The 23,116-nt window shown below is 36.8% G+C and overlaps 3 protein-coding genes across 4 annotated transcripts; 2 read left to right on the top strand and 1 right to left on the bottom strand.

Moving 5' to 3' along the window:
* Nucleotides 17–4,180, bottom strand: LOC18770901 (DEAD-box ATP-dependent RNA helicase 38). The gene is made up of 8 exons (XM_020568628.1): nt 3,635–4,180; nt 3,219–3,512; nt 2,799–3,026; nt 2,368–2,433; nt 1,296–1,700; nt 1,088–1,214; nt 692–777; nt 17–436 (listed from the first exon to the last, which is right to left on the bottom strand). Exons 1-8 carry the CDS (start codon nt 3,911–3,913, stop codon nt 380–382), a joined length of 1,542 nt encoding a protein of 513 aa, XP_020424217.1. The 5' UTR covers nt 3,914–4,180; the 3' UTR covers nt 17–379.
* Nucleotides 7,321–13,493, top strand: LOC18771064 (aspartic proteinase-like protein 2). The gene is made up of 10 exons (XM_007203811.2): nt 7,321–8,218; nt 8,851–8,980; nt 9,082–9,332; nt 9,847–10,074; nt 10,850–11,012; nt 11,462–11,535; nt 11,696–11,792; nt 11,906–11,969; nt 12,608–12,679; nt 12,757–13,493. The coding sequence occupies exons 1-10, from the start codon at nt 7,977–7,979 to the stop codon at nt 12,924–12,926; spliced, it is 1,491 nt and encodes a 496-aa protein (XP_007203873.1). The 5' UTR covers nt 7,321–7,976; the 3' UTR covers nt 12,927–13,493.
* On the top strand, nt 14,786–19,526 carry LOC18770874 (polyadenylate-binding protein 7). Of its 2 annotated transcripts, none has more exons than XM_007203976.2 (10): nt 14,786–15,612; nt 16,244–16,362; nt 16,455–16,648; nt 16,823–17,082; nt 17,188–17,294; nt 17,363–17,552; nt 17,826–18,121; nt 18,290–18,421; nt 18,639–18,842; nt 18,970–19,526. In XM_007203976.2, exons 1-10 carry the CDS (start codon nt 15,036–15,038, stop codon nt 19,165–19,167), a joined length of 2,277 nt encoding a protein of 758 aa, XP_007204038.2. In that variant the 5' UTR covers nt 14,786–15,035; the 3' UTR covers nt 19,168–19,526. The 2 variants fall into 2 exon arrangements, with proteins under 2 accessions (XP_007204038.2, XP_020423393.1); XM_020567804.1 differs by having other exon boundaries at nt 18,955–19,526.

The raw sequence follows: 23,116 nt of genomic DNA, 5'->3' as shown, positions 1-23,116 counted from the left end.
ATGTAGGGTTTGTTCATTTCAATCAAGAATTTGGTTATTTTATTGACAACCAAAAAGTACACCAAAAATATAGCAAACAAATTGGATCAAACTCCAAACTCACTAAATGATTATCACAAATGACTTCATACAAACATGGCCCCTAGTAACAAGAAGAATGGATAATTAAAAACAGAAAACTTGGACTCTATTTTGTTACGCAATTGTAACATTTACAGAAACTAGACAGCGAACCCATCAAGCAATATACGTAGAGGTCCACAAATAACTTCAAATAAAAATAAAAACTCTTGGCAAGATGTGCTCCTCTGCTACAATGTCACCGCGTATTTTCTTTTCCAAAACTGGTTGTGCTAAAGCTGCGTATGTCCTTGAGACCTTAGAGTAAGCCAGCTGATTTAAGAGCACCTTCAAATGCTTCTTCAGTATTCTGAACCTGTTAACGCAGCAGCAACAAGAAGACAGCAATTAGATACAATAGTTTACAGTTATTTATCTCCTCGATAAGATATTGATAAATTTTGGAACTTATGAAGACTCAAACTTCCTAATGTATAAAATTTGAAGTTTCCAATCCTTTCCTGTCAAACAATAAAAAGTTACTGAACTTTTGTTTTTAGAAGAACACGGAGGACTCAATTTTCCATGAACAAATTCAAAGTTAAAGCGGGATGAGGTGCAAGATTATTACCTCTGTTACTGGGGAGTTGAAATACTGCTCAATCTTTGACATGATCAATTCATCCCAATCACCACAAATCAAGTTAAACACAGCCCCTGCACGATTACACATGCACATCGCTCGGTCAATGTTTCCATTTCACATTAGTAACTCCAAATTTACATAGCAATGTAATATCAGCATACTACCTATTTTGTCAGATCAAGAGAGTAATATAATATACCAAAAACATAAACAGCTATTTTGTTTCCTTCTTCAATGAAACATGATCAAAGGAGATGCTGTGCGCCACATATTTCCTAATTAAATAATAGGTCCAACAACTGACAACTCTATTACATGGAAAGAGCCAAAATATATACGAAACAGAACACCAAAAGACACACTTCGGAATGAGAAACTTACCCTTGCGACCAAAACGCCCTGCCCTTCCAATTCTATGCAAGTACACCTCATAATCAGGCTCTGGGTCATGTGTCCTGGGGCCACTTGTGTATTTGATTGGGAGATCATAATTGACTACACAATTAACCTACAAAAAGGTATCATGTCAGCGTGTAAGTCTTGTAAGGCATGTCAGACAGAAGGGGAAAAGAATGGAGAGAATGTGAACCTGCTGTTGGTCAAAGCCTCGAGCGAGTAGGTCAGTTGAGATAAGAACTTGGGTTAATCCATCCTTAAACTCTTTGACTATTTTGTCTCTATCTTCAACAGTGAGAGCACCTTGAATAGTAGTAACCGCATAACCATCTTCAACGAGTGTTTGATGCAACATTCTTGCGCTGTTTTTTGTCCTTACGAATATAATTCTCTGCCCCAAGTTCTCTCCCAGTTCAAATATTTTGCTTTTGATGATTTCAATCTTGGTCAATTCATCAGGACAGTACACCTTGTACTGCTTTACACCCTCCAAAGATAGCTCTTCTTTCTTTACGAAGAGTTCATTACCACTGCCTTTGATCACTCTTGAAACAAAATTTGTGACTATTTCATTAAATGTAGCAGAAAACAAAAGCACCTGAAAACAAATGTGACATAAGGTAGTTAGTCAATCACTACTCACTACGATTTTTTTTTAATATTTTAAGGAGATATTCTGAAGACAACACAATAATTTAATCACACGAACATTCCCCGTTGAAACAGCGGTCAATGTGCACACCATAACCATTCCTTTATTTCCACTACCAGCAACGTTAATTATCATTACTAAAGATGTCCAACCATAAAATTCACAGTAGTACAGAATCTTCAAGAAGAAACAGTACTGAAACAAATAAAATATGGATAAACTCTCTTATGAAAGTACCTTTACAAACTAGCTGAACTTTAATATTTTTATCGTCAAACCACTGATGAGAGTTTTATAAAGTGGAAACTGATTCAAATACTAGTCTCATTTACACCTTAAACAAAGGTGTTGCAACAATAAGATTGAATAATGTGGGAACTAATTCCATACTAGCTTTGCTGAACCTTAAACAAAAGTGCTCTCATTAATAAGATTTTAAAAAGTAGGAACTAATTCCGATACTAGTTTCGTTGAACCTTAAACACAGGTGTTTTCAATAATAAGATATTGGAAAAAATCATGAAATAAAATATACAGAAACTACGAATTTGACGCAATAAAATATACATTAAACCTTAGGCGCAATAAAACTTTAAAAATAAATTTGACGAACCTGGCAGTGAGGGCTAAATCTCTCTATATCCTTCTTTATCCTTAAAGAATCATCCTGAAAGCCATCCTGCACAAAAGTATTTAGCGACTTAATACATAAAAGCATAAATCATTGCTAGCCAATCATTTGCAGTAGATTGATACACCACTTAATGCTTGAAGAGAACAGACAGCAAGGGATGCTCAAAGCACACATGCTTAACCAACTTATACCCTTAAACCACAGGTCTACTCATATCACATTACCATAATAAAATAAAAGACCCTAGATATATCGTCCATGAGGCTAATTTTGTTCTCATTAACTGATTGAGGTGGCATTACACGCTTAGAAAACATACAATATCGTACAATCCAGAATCCAGATAACGCAGACAAGGTAACCATGAACTTCTAAAAAATTAATCAAATCTAGTGGCATGATATGATTACCTTGGCCAACATGTAATCAGCCTCGTCAAACACAAGAATCTTCACACGGCTTACGCCCAGCTTCTTGATAGACATCCATTTCTTAATTGTACCAGGGGTTCCGATCACAATTTGTGCTGATACTGGTGCTCGAGATTGAATGGACGGAGCACTCGTCCTCTCCGTTGGGACAGCACACTCTGCTTTTATCCCCGTGTACTTCCCCATCTTCTGAAGGACCTCCATATTCTGCCACATTCACTTACCACCATCAATCCTCTAGTCTAAAAAGCTCAGCTATATTCAATTTCCAAAACAAAAAAAAGAGCCTTTCTTTCTTTCTTTTAAGTAAATTGTATATTATTCACCCTATAATTTCTATTCAAATTAATAAAAGAACAACAATTGGAGTAACAATCTAAGAAAAGAATGAAACTTTACCTGAATGGCCAACTCTCTGGTGGGGCATATACAGAGCGCCTGAGGAGCTTTAACATTGGGATCGACCCGGCTGAGCATCCCAAGCACGAAACAAGTGGTTTTGCCCGAACCATTGTGGGCCTGAGCAATAAGATCTTTGTGGGGAGGGGTTAAAATCATGGGCAAAGTGATTGCCTGGACTTTACTGGGCTTCTTGAACCCCATCTCTACATACAAGCCCTTCAGCACCTCTGGCGATAGATTCAGATCCTCGAAGCTACTCGCCGACGTGTACGGCGTGTCGCCGGTCGTAACCTACATCGAATTAAATCCCCAAAATCATTAACAAAATCAACCAATAACCCTAGCCCTACTGCCATTTGAATCAAAACCCTAATTCAAACAAAAAATTGAAAATTTCAGAGAGAGAATCATACGGCGCTAATATTAGAGTCTTCGGGGTCGTCGAGGAACTTGTTCTCGGTGATCTTCAATTCGGCAACGTTCACTTCCGGTTCCGAAGTAGACGGCGCGTCATTTTTCTTCTCGGGCTCCTCGGGAGGGTCGTCCTCCTCGTCAGCCCAGCGCTTTGACTCCGGTTTCGCCGGCGGTGGGGGAGCACTGGTGGCCGTATCGGACGAGGAGTTGTCGTTTGGTTGCGCCGCCGTTTCGATGGTGGCATTGACTGTGTCGGCGGAAGCGTCAGTCTCGGCCATGTCGTGCGATTCTATAGAGAGAGAGAGAGCTAGTTTCCGATCGGTCGAGTAAGAGAGTGGTGAGAAAGTTGGAGGCTTCAGTGTGGTGTGCGAGGCGGTTTATATAAGAGTCGGGTTAGCTTAATACTGACGTCCGGGTTTAGCTTAATAGTGACGCGGTAACAAAACAACGGTACTATTTTTATTTCCCAGTTTAACTAGGACTCTTTCTCCGACCTTCAAAATTTCTACAATTAATTACCAAACTAAAGCTGCCGCCAAAAGGAACTTACGCAATAAGGTAATTCCTCCTTAATTTGAAAAATCTGCATGCTAAAATTACTAAAAAATTTAAGGTTTGGACAAAATTGGTACTTTATTTCGCATCAAAGTTCCTTTGTTTTTTTTTTGGACCTGCAGATCAACTATATATTTATGGGCTTATCCAGAGTTTCAGCCCAAGTGAACCTGGGAGCATTCTCCACGGCCCAACCACGAAGAGACCACCCCGAGCTCCTAGCCCAATTTTTATATTTTCTAGTTCCATATTCGTTAAGAGTGTTGTTAGACGAATTCTAAGATTAATTTAGAGAGTCTTGCTGTGGAGATGGAAATAATATTCGGGAGATTCTTATTTCAAATCTTAAAATGAAAGATAGATAATAGAATCTTACAATGGAGATGAAATGCCAAGGATTGTGCATTAATATAAGTTGTTGATATAATCAGTTTCTATCATGCTCTTTTAGGTCCCAGTAGTAACCGAGCAGAGAAACTAGATTCGGATGTCTGATGTTTCCTAGTTTCTTTACTTCTCTTGCAAATTCTTTTATTCCTTTTGCTATACCCTCCCTTAGCAATTTCACGGCCAATACATGACCTGAGTCAAGCATAGCTTTGTACATTGTTCCATGACAACTCCTTCCAATAGCTTTTGCAGGAGCCATAAAACAGATGTAAATCACTAGCCAATTTATCTGGAGAACAAGTTTTGAGCACATCAGGATTCTCAAGTGGTGGTTGATTTTTAGAAGGTGATAGATTTGACGATGATAAGAGAGACACAGGAGCAGATGTCCCTTCCTCTTTTTTCATGTTGCCTATAAAAAAGAAAAGGAACCCATAAAACTTTTGTAAGATGTTAGAATATATGTAGAGGGCAACAAGTTCAGTCCCAAAATAAGAAAATTACAAGGATTTACAAGAATCAAGTTTTGAATTGAAGGAGTTAGCAAATCTACTCCCACATCAACTTACGAAATTAAAGATTTTGATGCAAACCCAAAATCTAAAAAAAAGGCAAGAATTCATGTAAAAAAAGAAACTCGATTTACGTAAATATTATGATTGCTACAAGCGACAAATCACATTATGTTGCCAGCAAATGTGCGAAATATGTTACCTCTGTTGAAGAATATAAGTCTCATATCGGAAACTTGACTAAATAAAATAAAATATATAATGAATTGTTTCACTATTAATATCACCGAGACCTTTTGTGATAAAACATCGCACCTACTGAACTTTATAGATGATTAAATAAGGGACAAGTGAGCCACTGGCCCATCTCTCTAAAATTTAACAACCTCTCTTAAATTACTCTTTGAACTGTAAGATGGAAATCCTCTTTTATTTTTATTTTTTTGTTATGCTGCAGAATATTTTCTGTGAAAGCAAAAGCATTCAACAAAGAGGGTGCGAAAAAAAAAGAGTCAAAATGGTACTTCGCTGTCGTGTGAAATGTACAAATATAGAGCGGTAGCTGCAATAGCAAAAGTGGCTTGCACAACAAAAAGCCGTCCTATTGGCAACTAACTCCCTTCCAATACCATGGCCCTTCTAAACCCCTTTTTTATATTAAAAGCTAAAGTTGCCGTCCATAAAAGCACATTTTTTTTTTCTATTTCAATTCAAATGCGAACCTAAGCAAATCTTATAAATGAATATACTTTCTTGTCATGCATGATGTGAGTTTAACGTGGAGGGATGTGATTGTCATCATCACAAAAGTCCCCATCCATTTCATCTTCTTTTGAAAAGAGTGGAAAGCTTCCTTCATATATACATTTGATTTGCAGATGTATGCATTTTAGGGTTTGGTCTATATATATATATATACATATATATATATGTAAAGAAAGACAGCTCTTTTGTAGTAAGTGATGTTCAACAAGAAAAGCAATCTTGTTTTATTGGCTAGTTAGTCAAGATTTATTAAAGAATTTGGTTGATGGAAATTGCAAAACGTCTTGAGGATATTATGCTTTTAAGTACGCAATGTAATTAGGCAGATTAAATGGCCAAGGCAGAGGATCAGGAAGAAAGACAGTCCATGAAGAAATCTCTCTCTATTAAAATTAACTAATTTTATATATTAAGAGTTTTTAGAAAAAACCTTACTCACGCGAGAAAAAACTTTCCTATCTTTCTTTAATTGTTCTTGTCTCTATATCTCTCTCATTCTCTAACAAGTGAAATGAGGAGAAAGATAGAGAAAATGAGACAATGAAATATAGATAAAGAAATATTTCTCCTTCCATACGTGCATGAATAGTTATGGTTGATTTTGAACTATATATTTGCTTAATCAATCTCATATTGTGAATTTCGTTGATACGTACTTGAATAATTATGAATTCACACTATGAATTATTGAGCCTCATATGGTAGTTACATTCCATATTTCTACAATTTAGAATTTGGGTTTAATGACATGACATGTCAATAACATATAATTGAGGGTTTGTGAAGACGAAGAAGACTTGACAAGAACTCTCGCTTTCATCCAACACCCTCCATCTAAAGCTCCACAATTGATTTGTTTTAGGTCGCATTGGAGTTGAGCTGGCTAGAGTTGTGACTTTTTGCTCCATGTCAATTTCCACATTTGCACCCACCAACCAAAAAATAAAAAATAATATATAAAATAAAAAATAATAAAATTCTTAGTATTTTCGCGGGCTTTTCTTACGAAAGGGTTGCTTGTCTTTTTTCTTTTTGACAGAATGAAAGGGTTTCTTATAGTACAAACATTTTATACTTCACCTTCCACAACTTACATATGATTAGCATTACAGCATGCACAATTCAAGATTTCAAATTAAAGATTATAGCTTTACCTTAAAAACAAACAATCAAAAGAAGTTAGATCTCAATTGCAAAAGTTGGCTTTCGTTTCGACTCAAAAACTCTCTAATACTTAATAAATATTGTGAAGTTAATATGAGATGTGAGCGCTAATTGAACGACGCTTGTGTCGACCAGCACTCACATGGATGATTATTATTGATCGATTGGTTGGCACTTTCATCTCGCAACTTACGATCCTACTATCTTGAATAGATGATTAAAACTCTTGAAATTTTTAGTAATTTTCAAGATTAAAAAACATAATTATTATTGTGGAAAAAATGGTACTTTATCTATGATTGTCGTCTGACATCCTGAAGTACGGCTAACATTTCCCTTTCGCTATAATCTACACCCCAATTTTCTTTTACGATCACAATCCCACGCGCACGAAGAGCGTGTGTCTGACACCAGCCAACAGTTACGAGCGTACCGACTCGGGCTCGTGGCTTTCTTCGCTGGTCGTCTAACGGTCAAAAAAAGCGTGCTGAATACGCAGCGGGCCGTACGTGGACCGACCAACTCAGTCTTGTCACCTGGAAAATCGGTCATTGCCTTTTCGCTATTTCCACCCATCTTTTTACTCCTTCAATTAAAATTTCAGATGAAACCAATTTCTCAACGTATGACAATTACAAACACTTCTGCATGTACATAATTACCCTTACGCCTTGCACTCATTTATCCCTTCTTCTATGGCTACTAGCCGTAATTGAAGGGTAAAATCGTCTTTGTAGCCGTTGTTAATCTGCTGGGGTGCCCAACTCATTTCTCATTAAACTAGTTCCAAAGTTCTGTTTAAGCAGCAAAGCCTCCCTCTGTCTCTCTCTCTCTCTCACTGCTTCTGACAGTCTCCCTCTCCCTCAATGCGCAAAAGCAAGAAAAACCAGCACCACCTCGATCCTCGCCACTAAATTTTCCCTCTCAGGCAACTCAAACGCACCGTTTCGCAGAAATGCGGGTCTTCAAAGCTCCGATCTTGGCCTCCGTCGCCGTGCTGCTGTCTCTCTCTGTTGTCTACTGTGGCTTGCCGGCCACCTTTCTTTCTCTAGAACGGGCCTTTCCGCCGAGTCACCGAGTCCAACTCGACCACCTCCGAGCTCGAGACCGAGTCAGGCACGCCCGGCTCTTGCAAAACGTGGCGGGCGGCGTTGTCGACTTCTCAGTCGAAGGCACCTCCGATCCCTACGTCGTCGGGTAATTTTATCATCTGGGTTATCTTTAATGTTCTTGTATGAAGCTTTTAATATGTTTGTGTTAATGGGTTTGTCTCTAATTGGTATATATTCTTGTGTGAGTTGAGTTTTCTTCTGGTTCTTTGTTAATGCTTTTTAATTGGGTAAGCATTTGTGTACACGGGTGTTTATTTATTTTGTCCTGTTTCCTTTTCTAGCTCCGTTTGGTTGATGAGAAAGTGGAAAAAGGAAAGAAAAACAGAAACAAAAAGAAAAAGGCTTGAGTCTTGTTAATTCTTGCTGTTTCGGTTCCTTTACAAATGAGTTCTTGTTCCGTACTTTCTTAGCGACCAAACGGAGACCCGGTGCTTGATGATTGATGGGTTTTTAGAGTACGCAATTTGAAGAAATATATAATTTGTTTTAAATAATTTATGTTGAAAACGTTGACTAAAGTTTGGCTTTTTGCTGTTTGCCTCTGGGTGTTGTTTTGAATCAGGGTCGATGGATCTTTTTCTTGTTTCTGTTCAGTTCTCTTCTGTTTTTTTTCTCTCATTAAGATAGAGCATCATGGGCACCTTTCTGGTCCAGTGTTGTATATCAAGTTAATGACTTTTGTTCATCTTCGATTTTTCTATATTGGTTTTTATCCAGGCTTTATTTTACCAAAGTGAAATTGGGCTCTCCGCCAAAAGAATTCAATGTTCAGATTGATACTGGAAGTGACATCTTGTGGATTACCTGCAATTCCTGCAGCGATTGCCCCCAGTCCAGTGGACTCGGAGTAAACTTCTGCTTCTTTTTCTTGCTTTGTGTCATTCTCATAATCTTGCTGAGTAAAGAGACAATTCTAAGCTTAACTATCTAATGTTCCATGTTTTACAGATTGAGCTCAATTTATATGATTCTGCCAGCTCGTCAACTGCGGGGCTGATCCCCTGTTCAGACCCAATGTGCACCTCCTCATTTCAAACTTCATCAACCGAATGCTCTCGTCAGAGTAATCAGTGCAGTTACACTTTTCAATATGGAGATGGAAGTGGAACAACTGGTTATTACGTATCAGATGCGCTATATTTTGACATGATTCTGGGGCAGTCTTATATTGCTAACTCTTCGGCATTCGTTGTTTTCGGGTGAGCTGTTTTAACTTGTACTGAGATGATGTGTGGATAAAAATGTGGAATGGAAACCAACCATTGACGAAAATAGGAGAAAAGCGTGAAAGAGGGAAAAAGAAAAAAAATAGTAACTATCATGAAGATTGTTTTATTTTTCTCAATAAATAAAATAAAAATTGTTGTCTATGGGAGTATATAGCTTATACATAGTTACTATAAATTTTGAAATGGCATGGTTGACAGGCCTCACCATTTAGCAGTAATAGTGACTATGCTCCTTTAATAACGATAAGTATGTCATGTGCCAGAACAACAATAATTAATTATGCAGAATTTCTCTGATTATAAGAGTGGTGTGTGTTTTTTAATAACCTGTTGCATAATCATAAAACTTTTCTGACTAAACAAGAGTAATGACACATCTTATATCATCATGACTTTTTAAATTTGCCTTTAGATGCCTACATTAATGTTCATGTTGTTTCTGTTGATTGAAGCTTATTTCCTTGGCTGATCGTGTTGGAAACAGGTGTAGTACCTATCAGTCTGGGGATTTGACTAAGACAGATAAAGCTGTGGATGGGATATTTGGGTTCGGGCAAGGGGCTTTGTCTGTTATATCACAGTTGTCATCTCGAGGGGTAACTCCCAAAGTGTTCTCTCATTGTTTGAAGGGAGATGGCAATGGAGGGGGTATACTTGTTCTTGGTGAGATTTTGGAGCCAAATATTGTTTATAGTCCCCTTGTCCCGTCACAGTATGTCTCTATCCCGTTGGAATTTCTCTTATTTATTTCTGGTTGTAATCTTTACTATGAAACTTTGAATTTTATGAAGTGGGAAGTTTAAAGATACAAGTATAACCCAGTTTAGGTTATTTTCGTGCCTTTGTGTTGCTATATCTGTACCCACAATTTATTTGGCCACTGATGGACCTTGAATATGAAATTAATTTCTACACTAAGGATTGGATGTTCTAACTTAACATTGAGTCATGTCACTTTTGGCTTTTTAAACTTTTAGTTCTTAGCTATTTGATATTAGCACGGAGATTATTTTTGAGTCTGCATGGTTGGAATAAGAGGGTTACTATCAGTCCACCAACAAGGAATATAAGGATTACCTACTTCAGCTCAATTTCTGTTTTGAAAAATGTCTTAATTCATTCCTATTCTGCTCAGACTTGATAGGGTTCATCTTCATTCATCCCCATCATATAATGCTTTGTTTTCTACTTAGATGATGTATTATTGTTTCACTGATTCGGGCCAGTTTGGAGACTCATCAGGCAGATTGCTCGTTTGGTGTGGGTTGGGGGGAGGGGGATGCCAACTACACCAGTTTTTACTTCAGATATTTTCTTTTAATTGTAAAAATTGAATTACTTATGTGCAACCTTATTTTCTAGATTTCATGTCACTACATGTTTACTTTTGCTGTAATGTAATGTTCACTATTAATTGAAAATTTTCATGAGTTTCTATTTTTTTATTATTCAGCTAATGCAACTGAGTCCTAATTTACTATTTTCAGGCAGCATTATAATTTAAATCTGCAGAGCATTGCTGTCAATGGGCAAATATTGCCAATTGATCAAGCTGCTTTCACCACATCAAACAGCCGAGGAACTATTGTTGACTCAGGAACAACTTTGACATACCTTGTTGAAGAAGCTTACGATCCTTTTGTTAGTGCTGTAAGTTTATTCACTTGGTTTGGTTCGATGATTCACTTAATTATATTCATCTTTAGCATTGGGATGAAATAGGTCATTTTGGTAGTGGGTTATTCATCATTAACCTTATGTCTGGGTTTATGATGAAATTTCATGGGCGAAGCTCCCATTATTAAGGCACAAAATTAAACTCACTTCCCATTGTGACTTCCTTTTCTGTCTTCTCCATTCATTTCATCTCTCATTCTAGTTTCTGTCTGGGGCCAACTTGACTTTGATGTTGTTGTGCAATATCTGCTCCTTCCTTTCTATTTGAGTTCAGACTTCCTTTTAATGAATATATAGCATGGGAACAATCAGCATTGGGAGGAACATAATGGTGGTTGTGTCTGGTCTGAACAAGAGTATTTTATTATTAAAATAAGATATCTTCTCCTTATTAAAAGCTGATTTTGTGTTCGGATGTGTAGATAACTTCAGCTGTTTCACAATCTGTGACTCCCATCATTTCAAAAGGAAACCAGTGTTATCTTGTTTCCACCAGGTTGGTTCTATCTCTGAATATTTGTTAAGTTCCCTCTGCAGAAAAGCTATGGAGGGTGGGCATAATAGTGGCATGTTTATCTCTCTTTTTTATTATATATATATATAATATAATATAATATAAAAACCTGAATGACATTTAGGTCCATTTTATGTTTCAGTTTGGCTGAGGTATTTCCTCCAGTTAGTCTAAACTTTGCCGCTGGTGCATCAATGGTGTTGAAACCCGAAGAATACCTCATGCGTACTGGTTCTAGTGTAAGTTGTTCCTCCGTCTCCCTCTGTAAAAGTTCTTATTTAAAGTCATTGCATTAGACATGATTTTTGCAAATTGCATGGCATAAGTGTAATGAGCCATTCTATTGTTACAGGAAGGTGCTGCTGTGTGGTGCATTGGTTTTCAGAAGGTTCAGGGAGGGGTGACAATTTTAGGAGGTTAGACCCTGAATTTAGTCTGGTTATTAAATTTTTATGGACAAAAGTTTACTGATATTGGTTGGAGGAAGGAGCAGTTTGCTCGGAGTCTCAATCAAGTCATATATGCATCTGCAGTCCGTAATGAGTGTTCTTTTAATCCATTGAATTTGATTTATAAAACTTCATACAATAAGACTTTTTGATGAATAACTCAGTTTTAGAGGCACGTTTAAAAAAGCAGAGCAAGGATTCAGGCTGTGCCTTTAGATCTGACTCTGAGTGCATAAGAAGAAAAGGAAAAAGGAAGGGGTTTGAGCTCACCAATAAATTCTAGTGCAATGCTCGCATGACATACTGTGCATATTTTCAGTGTTCAAAATGTCTAAAGAATCTGTCATGTACTCCAGCATTTAACTTCCTTCCCTACTCAAACAGAAATGTGTTGGCTTTTCTTGAATCCTCTTTAATTTTTCCCATTGCATTTATTTTTTTTAGAAGCTTATTTATGCTGGGGTTTATGCTAAGTAATGTATTTTCTGGTCTACCTGGCGGTGCACAATGCAATGTCTTCTGAGCACTTTGCAGTTATTTTTGTACAGTTTAATTTTACTGATATATGTGCCATCTTATGACCTTTTTTGTTTCTTCACTTGCAGATCTTGTTCTAAAAGATAAGATATTCGTGTATGATTTAGCTCATCAACGGATTGGATGGGCTAACTATGATTGTAAGTTCAATTATGAGTCCATATTTTTAAGTTCCCCTCAGCACCTATGTCATATTTTGAAAATTTCTCTTTTTCAGGCTCATTGTCTGTAAATGTCTCTGTAACTTCTAGCAAAGACGAGTATATCAATGCAGGACAGCTGAGTGAGAGCAGCTCATCAGGAGACATGCTATTCAAGCTGCTAACAACAGGAATTGTGGTTTTCTTGATGCACATATTGGTCTTTGTGGAGTTCCATTTTCTGTAATTTAAACCTCAGATTTCGATTCTCTTTTCGAAGTGTATTGGATCGGCTGATCTTTATTAATAGTGATCAGTGGGCCTTCTGCTGTTATGTGTATTGCCAAGCGCCAGGGGTCACAACAATGTGTATCATCAGTATGATGTGCTTCTGATTTGTGTGACTGGGGGGAACCATCTTTCTTCTGACTTGAAGGTTTGCTGTCAGGGTCGCCATCCTCAAACGGTAAAATTTTCTTTGTACCGTCAACTTGTGGCCGGTGGAAGCACAGCAAGCAATTGTAGCTAATGCAGCTTGATGTAGCTAGGCATATAGAAATTCTGAATGTTGTCCGAGTCAAATGTCATTTTTGTTTACTATTTTTACTTTATCATTCCAAGCTGTTCAATTTGTACAGAGCTGAAACAAAAAAAGTTTCAGCGTTTCTTCTTCTTGTTGTCACATGTTTTGTTCTCACAGAGATTAAGAAGACAGTTGACTGTTGTTGGGTGCAAATGTTGGAGTTGGAGACAACTCAAAAGTATTTTGGGCATTTGTGTGAGTTTTGTAGTTTTGATGATGATTAAATTTGAACCCCATTTTTATAAATTTTTATGAAATTAATTAAGTTGAATTGCACTCAAGGAGTTGTAATCATATGAAGCCCCAAACAAATTATTTAATATGGACTTGTTTTTGATGAAGCACAAGTGTTATGACCCAAAAGGAAAAGACCCAAATGTTCTTTAATTTCTATACATCATGTGCCCCATGCAGTTTTGTCACAGCTTGATGGCTGTAGGTCCTTGTACGGTACCGTATAACTTCCTCGTCTAAATGTAATTGTAAAGCGATATTTTAAGCAATGCAATGAAAACTAGTGTTGGTGATCGGTAATCTTTGTCTCTTTTATCACGTGATGAGGTTATATAGACCGGTTAAAATTCGTTATAAAGTTCCTCGTCTCACGGATAATTTCTTTTCGATTACTCATTGTAGTGAAGTTAAATGCACTCATTATATGTAAATTTTTCTCATTGTCATAAAATAAAACCAAATACCAATTGAAAATAACCAATAAATAGGAGAAAATAAGTGAGCAGCGAGGATTGTGTCCGTGAAAAAGGGCGTTCCTTGGGTTAAAATTCTGGTTGTGAAAGATGCCGATAATCCCTGTGAAGAATTGTCTTTTCTGTGAATATGGTGCGTGAAGCGTTTTTCGCAGCTTTGAAGCAGTCTCATAAGCTCTTGGGCCACGTGGCATTCTTCATCCACACGTGTGACCTATTTTCATGGTTCTAGTCTTAGTGGTCTGATTAGCAGGAGCACAATTTTATTTAGTTTTTTTTTTTTCTAAAAAATAATTGTCATTATTCCTTTATTATCTCCCAATTATTATAGATTAGTTTGACATCATATCTAACTCAACTCAACATCAAAGTTCTTATCAAAATAGCTACTTTTATTTGCAATTCTTGTCTAATCTCGAACATGAAAGTATAATTTCTCATGTAATCACATCATCATATCCACTGACAATGTTAAATGCGTGGATGGTAATAAAGCATTAATCACTTTAGTGTTTATGTCGTCTTAATTGCATAAAGCATTTATTTGACTAAATGAGTTGAAACTAAACATTCCATCTAATCTTTTTAAAATTGAGAAGCGTTATTTATGCTTTAAAACTAAATTAATTCTTTGTCGCAGTCAACACACACTCCTGTAAATTTTCTATAAATTCTGTTATTTTTATATTTCTTTTTCTACACATAATCTAAAATTAATGATTTTTTTTTTAGCAAGTAGCAATGATCTATATATTTTTTTTGGGTTAAAAGTAATGATCAATATTAGAAAACAAATAACATTCCTTTAAAAAATTATATTACCAAATGTTTTTTAAAATTCCATAAATTTCAAGATAAAAACAAAACAAACCCCGCCAACAACTCAACCCAGGAGATGTTTCTGTTGCGTCGCGTCCAACCAGACTCGCTGTGTATAATTCATGACTGATGACGTGGTAAAACCAAATCGCACTCCTGATCCTGAAACGTCACATTGTTTTCAGTGAGATGGGCGTGTAATTCCCCCGCGTCGAGTCCGCGCGTGGAGGCGGGCCCACCCCTACGAATGAATCCTTGTGAAAAGGCCCCCCTACTCTCCCATGCAAAAACTCCTCATCGACAGTCAGTGTCCTTCTCTCTAAAATTCCCAAAAAACAGAAAAAAAAACAAAAACCAAAAAAAGAAATCTCCATTTCCTTCCAAAATTCTCTCTCTACACTCATCAAAATCACTCTCTTTCTCTCTCTGTGTGTTTTTGGTGCAATTACTGTACAATCAAGAGACGCCCCGATTTGATTCAGAACCGCTAATAAAACACAGAGCACCGATTGCAACGAGCATTGTTATTTATCGGTTCCCTGAGGGCTTGAAAAAGGCTCTGTGTTTTTTTGTTTTTCCGTTTTGTTTTTCTTCTTTCAGTTCTCTCTGTACGTTTGGTTCGATCATGGCCGTTAATCCTCTGGCGGTGGGTGTGCCGACTGCGTCGCTGTACGTCGGAGACCTTAATCCGTACATCACCGATGGTCAGCTGTACGATACTTTCAGTCAGTTCAAGTCCATCACGTCCGTACGGGTCTGTAGGGACTCCACCGACGGCCATTCTCTCTGCTACGGCTACATCAACTTCATCAACCCGCAAGAAGGTAACTTTTTTTAATTTTATTTTTTTTTTTGGGTTGTTGTGTGAATTGTTATCTTTGTTCTTGGGTAGCGTTGATTTTACCTTGTCGTTTCGTGAGAAAGGAAAAGACTTGGGCTTGGAATTGAATTTGTTTGGTTTGATTGAGTTGAGGTTTTGGTTTTTGATTTGGTGGTGCTCCGTTTCGTTACCGAGACAATGCAGGTGACTCACTTGGGATTGTACCATTGTCTGGGAATTATGAGAATTTTTAATCTGCTAACTAAGCCTTGTACTGTGATTCCGATTCGTTTGGTAATTTTGGTTGTTCTATGTGAACGAATTAGTTTTTTATTTAGTTGAGTTTTAGTGTTATTTTTCAATTGTGTGGTGTTTTGAGCTAAGATTCTTGTTTGCTATTGGAAATCCATCTTATGAAATAGAAAAATGATGAACTATATCTTTGCAATTTTGATCTATTTGGTCGTTCCACTGTTTGCCATTTCTTGATTGATGTGTTTGGTAACAGAAAAGTTACAGAGGAGAAAAAAAAATGAAAATTTTGAGTTTTGTATTAAGTTTTTCTTTCGGTGGTTTACACTGTATGTTGTCTTAATTTTAATCTGATTAAGCTTTATTTGATTTTTCTCTAATAGCAATTCGAGCTATTGAGGTGAAGAATAACTCTGAGGTGCATGGAAAGGTGATAAGGGTCATGTGGTCGCATCGTGATCCTGATGCGAGAAGAAGTGGAATTGGGAATGTGTTTGTCAAGGTATGTTCTGTTGCATTAACAGTAAGTCGTAGGTGTTATCTTTTCTCTGATGTAAGAACTTATGGTAAAACCATTTTGGTGATCTGTTGCAGAACTTGAGCCAATCGATTGATAATGTAGGGCTTCAAGATATGTTTAAGAAATTTGGAAATATATTGTCTTGCAAAGTCGCCACGTTTGATGATGGGAAGAGTAAAGGCTATGGCTTTGTTCAGTTTGAGTCTGAGGAATCTGCAATTGCTGCTATTGAGAAGCTAAATGGCTCCACTGTGGGAGACAAACCTTTGTATGTGCAGTTCTTTTCTTGCTCCATTTTTTGTTCAAATATTTCTTATTTATAACACAGTGCATATGCACTGATACATTTGTGTTTGTGTATGAATTCTTCCTGTTGGTTTTATGTTTTCCTTCTTCTTGTCTCTGGATATTAACCATGCGAGAATTACAATTCATGTCACAGGTATGTTGCCAAATTTATTAGAAAGAGTGATCGAGTTTTGGCCAATCCTGATATGAAATATACAAATTTGTATGTGAAGAATTTGGATACAAATGTCAGGGAAGAGATTGTGGAGGAAAAGTTCTCCGAGTTTGGGAAAATTGTTAGCTTCACTATTACAAAGGATGACAATGGGAACTCTAGAGGTTTTGGGTTTGTGAACTTTGAGAACCCAGATGATGCTCGACGAGCAATGGAGGCAATGAATGGATCACAACTGGGTAAGTTAGGTATCTTACTTATGGCCTTAATTAATTCGAAATATGGATGCATTTCCTGATACAGGAACTCTTTTTTTTTGGTCCTGTGGTATATATATTGAGTAGGCTCCAAGGTTCTGTATGTAGCAAGGGCACAGAAGAAGGCAGAGCGTGAGCAAATGTTGCGTCGGCAATTTGAGGAGAAACGAAAGGAGCAAATGGTGAAATTCAAGGTAGTTGTCTTCCCCATCTCTCTCCCAAGGTCTATTTTAGTAGCATCTAATCTTTGTTTAATTTGTAGGGATCAAATGTGTATGTGAAGAACATTGATGATGATGTCACTGATGAAGAGCTGGTAGAACACTTCAGTCAGTGTGGCACAATTACTTCTGCAAAGATTATGCGAGATGAGAAAGGAATAAGCAAAGGGTTTGGTTTTGTTTGCTTCTCTACCCCTGAGGAGGGCAATAAGGCTGTGAATACTTTTCATGGTAATAAGTTGATTGCATGCATTTGAGCTTTTTAAGCTAACAAATTTCATATGGTAACCTTTCTTAGTTGATATTTAATTACGATTGTTCTTAAGAAACTAGCATGTAGACATTCTGTGTTCCTCCAATTTTAAAATAACTTGTGTTCTTTGACTTATATGCATACATTTTTTAAGTTGTGTTTCGATTATGGCTTTTCTTACAGGGTTAAATTTAAGTTGTATGTCGTGCTTTCTTTGAGCTGCTAATCAGTTTGCCATTGGTATCTCACAGGATATATGTTTCATCGGAAGCCATTGTATGTGGCTATTGCTCAGAGGAAAGAGGAAAGACAAGCACAGCTGCAGCTTCAATATGCACAGCGTATGGCAGGACTTGCTGGTCCTTCAACAGCAGTCATCCCTGGTGGATACCCTCCTATCTATTATCAAGCTCCCTCTGGTGTTGTTCCACAAGTACCTCCTCGTCCGGGACTGATGTATCAGCCTTTGGGATTGAGGCCAGGATGGAGAGCCAACGGCTTTGCACCTACGTCTGGACCACCCTATCAACCACCACCGGTTTCTGTTGTGAGTACCATTCTGCCTATTTCCAGTTATTTTAGGTCATCTGCATTCCATATTTTATTGCAATCTGTTTTTTTTTTCTACACATTCATGCACAATAAATTGTGTTTCTGGAAAAATCAGAGAATTATTATGGCCAAGTGCTTATGCTACTAAAAATCTCATCTACAGATGCCAAGACAACATAGGCAAAACAGGGGAAGAATGAACGGACATATGCTTCCTCAGGGAAGTGCATATATGCCACATTTACAACAGTCCACTCAGCTGTCACACTCAGCAAAAGATTCAAACAATCAGCAGGTTAGCTTTCTTTTACTAACAAGCTTTTGTCACTCATTGCTCACCACATGTACTACTTGATGGTCAGGCCTTGTATATGACCAGCAAATAGGAAAAAAAAGATTAGAAACCTACAAATTTAGTAGTCTTGGGAGGATTAGGAATGAAATGAATAATATTTCCATCCTCCGTGCCTATTACTGTAGAGGTTCTAATCCGTGCAATCCATGCATTTCAGCGGACGGGGCAGGCTAAGTATGTTCCTAATGGTCGCCAACGCGACATGAATAAAGGATCAGGAGTCTCAACCATTGCTTCCAATTCTGTTGGAGGTGGGTCTCAAGGACCAGAGATGCTGAGTAGCATGCTTGCTGCTGCTTCTCCTGAGCAGCAGAAACAGATACTTGGCGAGCATCTCTACCCACTCGTCCATAAACATAAGGTGATACTTTTACCACATTGATGTTTAATTATTTATTTTCTCATCTATGGAAGATGTAGGTTTCAGATTTATTGCTCCATCCATAAGGCTATTGACACCAACTTAAACTTAGCATTTTCACTTGCAGCCCGACCTTGCCTCAAAAATTACAGGGATGCTGCTGGAGATGGACAACTCAGAACTGCTGCTTTTATTGGAGTCACCAGAGTCTTTGGCTGCCAAAGTGGGAGAAGCTGTTCAGGTGCTCAAGATCTCCAAGACTAAAGTGTCTAACAAAGATGCCATTCATCCTAGTTTTCTCTCTGCTGAGGTTGCGGTCAACTGAAAAACGCAACTGCAGACGGGCCTGGTTAGAGGTTTTGTTGCTGCTCAAGCTTCAGGAGATAATTTTTGATATTTAATTGGCACCTTTTCGGTCTTTGGCCCATCACAATGTTTTTTAGTTTTCTTCTCACAGCAGAGTAATTTCTTTCTTTTATAGAACATTAAACGTTTCCTTGCTAGTAGTAACGATAGAAGTGATAAAGTTTTGGAACTTAATATTTTGGGGTTTTGGAACCAAATTCTTTTAGTATTTTGGCATGTTTTGATTTAAATTTTCTGTTGCATAAGCTTATCGACTGACACAGAAGACACAAAGGGGCTTTGAAAACTTCTGGTTGTAGATTCATATTTTAGCCTCAAATGAGCAGAGTTCAGGATTTTCAAGAAACGTTGGCTCTTTTGCTTGACGTCTCTCTATCTTCTTTTCTGTTTTGCCCTTGCTTTGTGTCTACAACATGAAGGAATGAAGCAACTCCTTCAACTAGACTACAACAAGAGGGAATGCGGCTCCAAAAGCCACACGAAATGTGACATCCCACATCAACCAACGGAGAGGGGGTGATGTGCCTTATATGTACATGCCCGCCTCCATCTAGCACGAGGCCTTTTGGGAGCTCATTTGCTTCGGAGTCATGGAAACTCCGAAGTTAAGCGAGTTGGGGCTAGAGCAATCCCAGGATGGGTGACTCACTGGGAAGTTGCTCGTGAGTTCCCAGAAACAAAACCGTGATGACAGAGAGGGGGGATCCAAATTGGACAATATCGTGCTACGGCGAAGCCAATCCTGGGATGTGATAATTTTGTATCAGAGCTACTCTGTCGTGTGGTGCTAGTGTGCCAACGAGGACGTCGGGCCCCTAAGGGGGGTGGATTGTAACATCCCACATCGACCAACTGAGAGAGGGGTAATGTGCCTTATATGTACATGCCCGCCTCCATCTAGTACAAGGCCTTTTGGGAGCTCACTGGCTTCAGGGTCATAAGAACTCCGAAGTTAAGCGAGTTGGGGCTAGAACAATCCCAAGATGGGGTAACCCACTTGGAAGTTGCTCGTGAGTTCCCAAAAATAAAACTTCGTACTACGGCGGAGCCGATCCCGAAATGTGACATAAAGGACTTTGAGCTAGAGATGTGTAGTGTAGCTTCCATATCAAGCTCCAATTCTGGTTAGGGAGGCTCTTCACTCTCTAAAAGGCAAAGCAGAAACTAAAAATGTATGAAATGTTAACTAGGACCATTGTTCATATCAATTATTTTTATTTTTATTTTATCTAAGAAATTAATTATTATTTGAATATATGGTATAAATTCACAGTATGACAACTTAATATAATAATAATAAACATGTCAAGATGTTTAATCATACAAAATTTCCCCTTCCACGCATTCCTCTAGTAATAATATTAGCGGCAAGACCTTTGAAATCCAAAAGCAAATCACACTTCTTGAGGCAACATTTTCCCTCCTTTTGTTTAAAAATTTAATAATAAAGATGGGTCAGTATTGGGCCTCTATAAATGGACTGGCCTTTAGAAATATTTCAAATTCACTCCAATAGAATGTTTATTAATTTGTAATCGAATTAAGAGGAATTAAATTGAGAATGAGTTGGATTGAAGAGATTTAGAATTTGGATTCATATTGAAGTTGTTTACCAAATCATATGGAATTATGGTAGGAGTGATACTAATTTCTTATAAGTTGTTTACTAAATTCTCATAAATTGGAATTTAAATTAAATTGATTACTAAAATGCCATCGTTAAGTTAAAGTAGATGATAAATTTGAAATTTGAAAAATTGTGTGAGGATATAATGGGTAAAAAAAATGAATTCCTAATGAGTTAATTATTGAGGAATTAGAATACCACCTCCCACCTAAAAGTCCAATTCTTCCAAAATTAGGAGTTGAATTCCTAATTTTGTGTGTGTCCCACTCGTATTTTAATTCATCTAAACACAGTAGTATTCCTAAGAGGAACCCCTTACTTTTTGGTGTGTTTAGTAATTAGAAATTGGAATTGGAATCAGGAATTGAAAAATAAGTGGGGGCCACACAAAATTAGACATTAAATTCTTGATTTTGGAGGAATTCAATTCTTGGGTGGGAAGTGGTATTCTAATTTCTGGAGAACTAGTCTATTAAGAATTCATCTTTTTTACCCATTATATCCTCAAACAATTTTAAAAATTCAAAATTTGTCATCTACTTTAACCCAACAACATGGACATTTTAGTAATTAGTACCACTACTACCCCAATTCCATATGGTTTAGTAAACAACTTTAATAGAAATCCAGAATATAACTCTCCTTAATCTATATGGTTTAGTAAACAACTTCAATAGGGATTTAGAATCTAATTCTCCTCAATCCAAATCCTCCTCAATTCAATTCACCATCAATTCAATTCCTCCTAATCCAGGGTGTATTCAATTAGGATTTAGAGCATTTAAATTTTTTTTGTTTAAGTGCTAGCTAGAACTTATGGAACTTTTGAATTCATATAGAACTTGATAGACTTTCAGAAGACTTCTATATAATTTTTTAATAAACTTTCTTAAGATTTGTGTGGTTTTTATTCCAGACTTATATAATTTCTTTAGCTGATATGGTTCCTTGTTCTTTGTAGTCGTAATGAGAAAACTCCAAATCAGCTGACTGTCAGAGGAAAAAAAATGAAGTATAATAAAATGACAAGGCCTTGGAAAAAAAAAAACAAAAGACGTGCTCAAATAGGTCTCCGTCTTCAACAGAAACTTTGAGCCTGTAGCCATCCTTGTTTTGTTTGCTTTGAGATCTCATCAAAGCCATGACTTTATTAAACTCCTCCCTATCAATGTCTCTGTTAATAATACATGTAACAAGTTAGCTTTCTATCAAAATTAGCTACACATGAAATTTTTTTTACTTATAAATTGACCAGATGGAAAGTATACAAAGTAAAATTATTTTATATAGTAACATTGTTGTCAATGTATCTAATGGTGATCCAATTTTAAACAACATGAAATAAAAAATCAAATTCATAATATCTTTTTCTTCAACAACATGAAATAAATTTATGTTTAATGAAAAGCAAAATTCATAAGAAATATAGTGACAAATATATTACAAATTTGAAAGAAAAGTTTAAGGAAAATATTTAACGTTCATTCCATTATCCTTGATTCTCATTGGTGATGTGCCCAACATCTCTCAACATATCCAAAGCTATACCAACTCTCCATTCATTAGCATTCTGTCGTTGCTGTTCTTGTGTGTGGAAAGTCGTATATAGATATTTTAGAAGAAAAACAAGTAGTAGCATGCATAAATCCTAGTAACAAAGCATAAACCCTAGTAACAAGCATAAACCCTAATCCCAAACTATAACCTAATAACAAGAAAAACACTATGAAGAAAAATCATGGAAAAAGAAAACTCAACGAGATATTGATCAAAGAAAAAATAGGGAGCATACCTTCACAGATAGAGGAAGGAAGTTGTTCGTCTTCTGTTGCAGAGAGAAAAACATCTTATGAAAATAAATGGGGGAGGTTGGATTTATTATGGTCTTTGTTATTCATAACTCTCCCCTTAAAACATACGAAAATTTATCACTTAATGAAATCTTTCCAAATATATGACATTTCGAATACAAATTATTTTAAAACCTCTTTTAAAGTTTGTATAATCCAAATTGAATACACCCATATTTGAATGGACTTTTTAAAAGTTCATACAAGTCGGAATTGAATACACTTAGACTTGTAAAACCTCTTTTAAAGTTTGTATAAATCCAAATTGAATACACCCGAATTTTTAAAATATTTTTAAACGCTTTATAATCCTAATTGAATACACCCTCCATAATAAACATACTAGTCCAAAATCAGGAATTCAATTCCTAATTTTATGTGAGACTAGCTTACTTTTTAATTTCTTAGTGTAAAATAAACACAAAAATTTT

The sequence above is a fragment of the Prunus persica genome, chromosome G7 (assembly GCF_000346465.2).
Source record: "Prunus persica cultivar Lovell chromosome G7, Prunus_persica_NCBIv2, whole genome shotgun sequence".
Lineage (NCBI taxonomy): Eukaryota > Viridiplantae > Streptophyta > Magnoliopsida > Rosales > Rosaceae > Prunus > Prunus persica.
Note: the sequence above shows the minus strand (reverse complement) of the source record. Positions and strands in the feature narration are given on the sequence as shown.